Source organism: Callionymus lyra, chromosome 8 (assembly GCF_982586985.1).
Source record: "Callionymus lyra chromosome 8, fCalLyr1.hap1.1, whole genome shotgun sequence".
In the NCBI taxonomy this organism is placed as follows: Eukaryota; Metazoa; Chordata; class Actinopteri; order Syngnathiformes; family Callionymidae; genus Callionymus; species Callionymus lyra.
The window spans coordinates 29,629,001-29,636,914 of NC_141825.1; the positions used below are offsets into that span (position 1 = coordinate 29,629,001).

Here is a 7,914-nt window from a genome sequence, read left to right on the forward strand (position 1 = left end):
ACACACACACACACGGACACACACGGACACACACGGACACACACGGACACACACACATGGACACACACACGGACACACACACGGACACACACGGACACGTACGACGATCCACTCGGCGATGTTCTCGTAGAGCTCGGGGTTGAAGATGGCCTTCTTGAGCCGAGCCAGAGGTCCGTCGGCGTCCACCAGACGACACTTCATGAACACGTCGCAGTAGCCCTTGAAGTCGTTGCAGGGCGAGCCGGCGGGCAGCGTGGTCACCTTCTTGTTGAAGAAGCGAGCCAGACGCTCGGAGCCGGTGCTGCTGCAGGTGTTGGGGTTCACTGGAGCAGAAGAAGAAGGTCAGTCTCACCTCCAGGACTCGTCCAGCCTCACTCAACTCTTCTCCATGCAGCACACGTGGCACAGCTCCGTCTCGTCCTTGCCGTCCAGGCTGGCACAGGTGCAGGCCTCCAGACCGTACTTCTCACAGATGGACCCGGAGCAGCCCTGCGGGGGGGGGGGGTCAGAGGTCGGCTTGTGTTGCCATGACGACGCGTCACTCACCCCGTTGAGGCAGACTTGTGTGTCTCCGTGGCAGGCGGTGAAGTTGGCCTTGGGCTCGGAGGACGGGCACTGAGGGTTGTTGCCGTTGCACATGCCCTGGTGGGCGCACTCCGACTCGTCGCGGCACTTCTCGTTGCGCCCCTTGTAGCTGCACTCGGGGGTACAGCAGGGACCCTGGCTGGGGCTGAAGGTGCGAGAGGGTGAGACGGGCTCAGAGTCAGAGACTCACCACATGTACCTGCAGCCTTTCCCGGGCTTGAGTTTGCACTTCTTGTTGTCGGGCTGGTTGGCGTCGTAGCAGCACTGGTCGCGGCACTGGTCGCTGTAGCCGCAGTCGCACTCCTCGCCCGGTTCCACCAGACCGTTGCCACAGATGGGCTGACCCGACTCTGCAGGAGCGAGATGTTCAATCAACTATAGATGGAGGAACCATCGACGGACATCAGGACTCGTGTGAGGGAGTGACACGTACCCACGAAGCAGTTTCCTCGCTTCTTCTCCAGGACCTGGCTGATGTTGCGGACGCTGCAGATGGAGAACTTGTTGTTGTTGAGCTTGTCTCCGGAGGTGGCGCGAGCGTACATGATGTAGTTTCCCTTCTCCTTCTTGTCCTGGCTCTTGGACTCTCCAGGCGTGCACTCGGAGCCGGAGTCGTGCTGCCGGAACAAACATGTTTCAAACCTGAAGACCCCGTCCTCCTCCTGGACCCGGACCACTCACCGGGGAGCCGAAGTTGTGTCCCACTTCATGAGCGAAGGTGATGTGCGAGACCTTGGGGGGCACGTGCGAGGCGTAGTTCTGCACCGTGATGATGCCGGTGTTCAGAGACTTCTTCTTCCCGTCAGAGTACAGTTTGCTCTTCTCACAGATTCCTCCTGAACTCCCTGAGAGAGAAGAGGCAGAGGACCTCAAACACCAGAGGACACACTGGAAAGGAAGCCATGTCAGATGACGCATGTGCTTCAGTGAAAACAAAGTATATTTGAGTCAAATATGAGACGAATATTTCATCAAAGAAATGTTAAGACCTCGAGTCGTTTGTGTCGCTTTTAAAACATGTGGATTATTACATTTGACGCGTTCAAACCCGTGAACTAGAGAATCACGTGATCATGTTCTTCTCTGCTGGTCCACGAGAACATTCAGAAGAAGAACCTCCAGTACCTGACGGCGCTCCGACCCAGGCCAGGCCCAGGACGCCATCGTCAAAGTCCCGGTCGGTGAAAACATAAGCCAGGCAGTAGTCGTCGTGGTTCTGCTCAGAGTTCAGCTCCAGGAACTTCTCCACTCCGATGTTGGCGAAGCGGAACGGGTTGGACCGGTCGCGCTCGTCGCTGGTGGTGTTGATCTGAGCGTCGAGGAGAAGGTGTAGGAGATGTTTCCATTGACCAGAGAAGAGCAGACTCACCCTGATCCTCTTCACCATGAAGCTGATGTTGCGGATCCCCATGAAGTCCGTGCCCTGGTAGATGGCGTCGATGGCCTTGACGTGACTGGAGATCTGGAGATCACAGCAGGACAAACGTGGAGATCACAGCAGGACAAACGTGGAGATCACAGCAGGACAAACGTGGAGATCACAGCAGGACAAACGTGGAGATCACAGCAGGACAAACGTGGAGATCACAGCAGGACAAACGTGGAGATCACAGCAGGACAAACGTGGAGATCACAGCAGGACAAACGTGGAGATCACAGCAGGACCAGAGCGTGGATTCTCATACCTGAGCGATGACTGCCTCTCTGGTCTTGTAGTGCTTGTAGAAGAGGTGGTCCGTCTGGATGAAGAGCTGGCAGGTGTTCTTGTCGGGCTGGGCCATCCTCCTCTTCCTCAGGACGACCGGCTGCTCCGGGTCCTCCTCGTAGTGAAGGTCCTGCAGCAAACCAGAGTAAAAGTAGGTTCAAGAAAACATTGATGGTTCAATAAATAAATCATAAAAATGCACAATGACCTGCAGACACTGAAGAATAGACCAGTTCATGAAGATCATGAGATGATGATAATGTTCAAGTCAATCATCTAAACTGGCTTCAAGGACGTTGGCTCACCTTGGCTGGTTCTTCCACTGCAGACGACTGGAACTTCTTCATCCTCTCGAACACGGTGCTGTCGGCACAGCCTCCCTCGGAGCCGTACTTGTGTGGGTATTCTGAGGAGGACATGGACCATGTTAGCTCCTCATCAGACCAGGTGACATCATCACCAGCGTCACAACCTCAAGTCCTCCTCACCTGTGCAGGTGTCAACACACTCACAACCGCTCACGTTAGTGTTCAGGCTTCACTTCAACGCGAGCAGATGTCGTGAAACTATCACATCATCATCAATAAATCAAGGTTCCTGCAGTGATGTCGACAAACATCAACACGTTTCTACAATCTTTCTACATGTCCAGTCTTGTAGCTGTAGTTCTGTCTGCTGCCCAACATAATCCCATCACAGCAAAGCCCTAACAGTAGTTACCAGAGAAACAATTTATTATTTTATACTCAAATTCTCAATCATAGCAACAGAACTTGAACACGTACAAGTCACTGTCGACTCTTGAGAAGAAGAAAGTATTCAAGCTTCATTTATAAGTTCTAGTTCCACTGACAGATGGAAAGTTCAAGTTCAAAGTTAAAAAAGAACATGTAACATTTTTTTAAAGTTTATAATTTGATATCCGTGTAACACGTCGACACTTATATTTTATGTCAACGTTGGACATATTTTAGGTCAACGTTGGACATATTTTAGGTCAACATGGGACATATTTTAGGTCAACGTTGGACATATTTTAGGTCAACGTTGGACATATTTTAGGTCAACGTTGGACATATTTTATGTCAACGTTGGACATATTTTAGGTCAACGTTGGACATATTTTAGGTCAACGTTGGACATATTTTAGGTCAACATTGGACATATTTTAGGTCAACGTTGGACATATTTTAGGTCAACGTTGGACATATTTTAGGTCAACGTTGGACATATTTTAGGTCAACGTTGGACATATTTTGTCAACGTTGGACATATTTTAGGTCAACGTTGGACATATTTTAGGTCAACGTTGGACATATTTTATGTCAACGTTGGACATATTTTATGTCAACGTTGGACATATTTTATGTCAACGTTGGACATATTTTAGGTCAACATGGGACATATTTTAGGTCAACGTTGGACATATTTTAGGTCAACGTTGGACATATTTTAGGTCAACGTTGGACATATTTTATGTCAACGTTGGACATATTTTAGGTCAACGTTGGACATATTTTAGGTCAACGTTGGACATATTTTAGGTCAACATTGGACATATTTTAGGTCAACGTTGGACATATTTTAGGTCAACGTTGGACATATTTTAGGTCAACGTTGGACATATTTTAGGTCAACGTTGGACATATTTTGTCAACGTTGGACATATTTTAGGTCAACGTTGGACATATTTTAGGTCAACGTTGGACATATTTTATGTCAACGTTGGACATATTTTATGTCAACGTTGGACATATTTTATGTCAACGTTGGACATAGTTTATGTCAACGTTGGACATATTTTAGGTCAACGTTGGACATATTTTATGTCAACGTTGGACATATTTTATGTCAACGTTGGACACAGACGACGGTCAGACTCACGGATGTCGTCCTCATGGTAGATGACTGAGTGGAACGGAACATCTTTTCCCTCCAGGTATCTCTCCACAGGCTCCACGTAGTAGTTGCCGTGGTAACTCTGGATGAAGCCCTCGAACTTGCCGTCCACGACGGAGCCGTGGGTCAGCGTTCCTTTTTCACCTGGAGAGTCCACGTGTTACAGGTCGACCCGAGGCATCAGGGATCTCATCCTCACCATAGAGCTCCCCGCTGTAGATGTGGGACGTGTCGAACGGAACCTCCAGACCAGACACGTCCACCTTCAGGTCCGGAGCGAACAGAGTCGCGTCTCTTTTCATCCGTAAATTAAAATTCCTGAAACGAGAGAATCAACGTTTCTTCACGTTCTTCCCTCAAGTGAGTCACATGGTCAGTGTGGAGACCAGGAAGCAGCTGGACCGAGTCACTGGTCCAGGTGACAAATACCAGCTGGACTGAGTCACTGGTCCAGGTGACAAATACCAGCTGGACCGAGTCGCTGGTCCAGGTGACAAATACCAGCTGGACTGAGTCACTGGTCCAGGTGACAAATACCAGCTGGACTGAGTCACTGGTCCAGGTGACAAATATCGTCGTTGGATCTAAAGAATGAAATCTTTATCTTTTATTCAAATGAAGGTCCGAAGATTAACCAGCATTTAATGAGTAACTCTTTAACTCTTATCAGAAACCTTGGAACGAACACACGACTGGAGCTCATCCTGACAGCTGGACAAACATCATGTCATTTGAAACATTTGATCGTGTTGCAGCCATTTTCAGACGCTGGAGCTCAAGAGCAGAAGGAAGGAACCAGTCGTCAGGAAACAGGAAACGATGTCAAACATTTCCTGTGTTGCGTCAACAGTTACAGTGGAACCAGTGAGCAGTTGTTTCTCGTCAGAAGGTCTCGTTCGGGAAATTGTTTTCAATTTAAAACATTACAGTAAACATTACGAGGCACTTTGTTGCGAAACAACTCGTCACAGATAAAGTTGCACAAATGGTTAAAATCACTTTAAACATGTTTCTGGACGAGTTCAACTGACATCTGATGAACGACCGTCTCTCGGGTTCTTTTAAATCCAACATCTTCCTTCAGGTCCAGAAGGATTGAGACGTGTTTCAACATGAACACGTCAACATTCGTAGATGTTACTGTGCGTCCAGTGAGCAGAGACTCAAGGTCAATCTAAACTGAAGTATCAAGTCATATTTGAGTCCATTTATCTTCCCGGACGCACCAGTTGGACTTTGAGGCTCAATTCATCTTCAAATCATTTGTTCATCAGACGTTCTAGTTTTACTTTTATTGTTGACATTTATCTCGTCTTCATGACCGACGTCTTGTCGTCATCAACCTTCATCTGCTCTGAGCTTCAACCAACATGAAACGACCTTGAGAGACTGAACATCATCCATGAGTTCCTCAGTCGCTCGGGTCACACGGAGAGCATTGATCTGATCCAACAACACGATCCATGTTCACTCACCTTCCGTGGGCATGGAAGTCCAGATAAAGGAACTTGTCCTCGTGAGCGACGGCTCTCCTGGCCCTCTGGTGTTTGCTGTGGAGCAGCTCGGTGTCGTAGGACAGGCCTTCATAATGACGGATGTACTTGTTGAGCGGGTTTCTGTAGTGTCCTGTGGAGCAGAGCAGCCAGAGTTACCTATAGAGCTGAAAGGTACCTTCTAGTATTACTACCATAACATCATGGTCCTTGTTAAACACTTTAATAAGATTAAAATCAACCCGACGACCTTCAGTGTCGTGATCTATTCAAGAGAAATATTGATTTGATCAGTCAATGCTGAACTTAACTGCAAACACACGTAACACGACGTGTTTTGAACACAAATCAACTTTGTTTACAAAACACAGCGAGTCAATGATTCAAGAATCATTTGTTTCTGTCGTTTGCAGAAGAACTTCGTGATCCTTCAAGTTTAATTATCATTTTTATACACATGACTTGTAATTAGTGACAACAACGCTTTTGTCGTGAATAAAAGATTATGAAGTTCAAACAGACATAATGTGAACAAGATTCACTGAAATTCACTCAAGAACGACTTTCTTTCTGCAAATCTTTTCACAAATCACTCAAAACATCAACTTCGATTCCTCAACAGTGTCATGAAGATAACATTGATATTGATCGAGTTCAAACTAATCCATAATCAAACAACGATGATCAACATGTTGGTTCAGTTTGTTCAAGTCACTGAAACGTTGAGCTTCAGCTTCTGCTCAACATTATTAAATATTTAAAGACTTTTCACTTTTCATTGGACGGACTTTGTGAATAAAAACGTGCGAATTTCAGTGAAATACATGTAATTCACAAATATATTACCTTATAAGAGAAACAGATGATATTTATTCATATGTTCAAGTCAATCATGTGAAGCTTGACATATGTTCTCGTGTGAAACACATTATTTATTTTATTTCATGTTTGCGTTCAAGGACGAGCATTTTAATCAAGTTATTTACAGGAATATTCTTTATGACGTTCAAAGGCTCTTCATTTGAACCACAAAATTGTGATATTTTCCAAAACGACTTTGACATCATGTTAATATTTATATGATGTTCAAGTGTGTGATGAACTTATGGTCAATACAAGCATTGATGAGGATCAGCAGAAGATGGAGAACATTGTTGTGACTGAGTATCAGCAGAAGATGGAGAACATTGTTGTGACTGAGGATCAGCAGAAGATGGAGAGCATTGTTGTGACCGAGGATCAGCAGAAGATGGAGAACATTGTTGTGACTGAGGATCAGCAGAAGATGGAGAACATTGTTGTGACCGAGGATCAGCAGAAGATGGAGAACATTGTTGTGACTGAGGATCAGCAGAAGATGGAGAACATTGTTGTGACTGAGGATCAGCAGAAGATGGAGAACATTGTTGTGACTGAGGATCATCAGAAGATGGAGAACATTGTTGTGACTGAGGATCAGCAGAAGATGGAGAACATTGTTGTGACTGAGGATCAGCAGAAGATGGAGAACATTGTTGTGACTGAGGATCAGCAGAAGATGGAGAACATTGTTGTGACTGAGGATCAGCAGAAGATGGAGAACATTGTTGTGACCGAGGATCAGCAGAAGATGGAGAAGATCCTCAGATGTTGGCGCTGATCAACAACAATGGCGGCGCTTTGACAAGAAAACGGAAGCGACCTTAAACCTCCGATGACAGCTTCAACACACGCGCTCAAGTCTCCAGTTTCTCTCAATAAATTCAAATGTTTCTTATTTAACTTCACGGATGGTTTCACGCGCGAGAGAACAGGTTGTTCACAACAAGCAGGCCTGCTAACATGCTAACATGCTAACATGCTAACCTGCTAACATGCTAACATGCTAACAAGCTAACAGATTCAAACACACTCGTCACCGCTGACCAGCAGCTCACCTGCCGACAGGTGCAGCAGGAACACGGACAGGAACAGCTTGAGGACGAGGGTCGGACGTCGATCCATAGCGAGCAGAACTGGTGCCGAGAAGACTTTATTGTCCTACTTAGAGGCGCAGACGCCCTGAGTGCTGCGTCGTGACGTCACACGCCCTGAGTGTTTATTGCAGCTAAACCTCTATTGCGTCATGACGTCACAAAGCCTGCGCGTTTATTGCAGCTAAACCGCTGTTGCGTCATGACGTCACACGCACGGCAAACTCCCCCGTCGAACCGTTGAAATCACTTTAAATCCACTTTGTTTTCTTAACGTGAA

The 7,914-nt window shown here is 46.5% G+C and overlaps 1 protein-coding gene across 1 annotated transcript; it reads right to left on the bottom strand.

The window, feature by feature from the left end:
• Positions 1–102: 102 nt before the first annotated feature.
• LOC148074541 (disintegrin and metalloproteinase domain-containing protein 10-like) lies at positions 103–7,745 on the bottom strand (the record flags this gene model as incomplete). The annotated part of the gene is given in 14 exon segments (XM_087797200.1): positions 103–323; positions 381–489; positions 547–730; positions 785–935; positions 1,019–1,202; positions 1,267–1,430; positions 1,711–1,894; positions 1,955–2,047; positions 2,271–2,420; positions 2,596–2,696; positions 4,175–4,333; positions 4,389–4,507; positions 5,665–5,815; positions 7,599–7,745. Coding segments are annotated over 14 exon segments (2,037 nt in total), but the record flags the coding sequence as incomplete, so codon positions are not given.
• Positions 7,746–7,914: the final 169 nt, after the last annotated feature.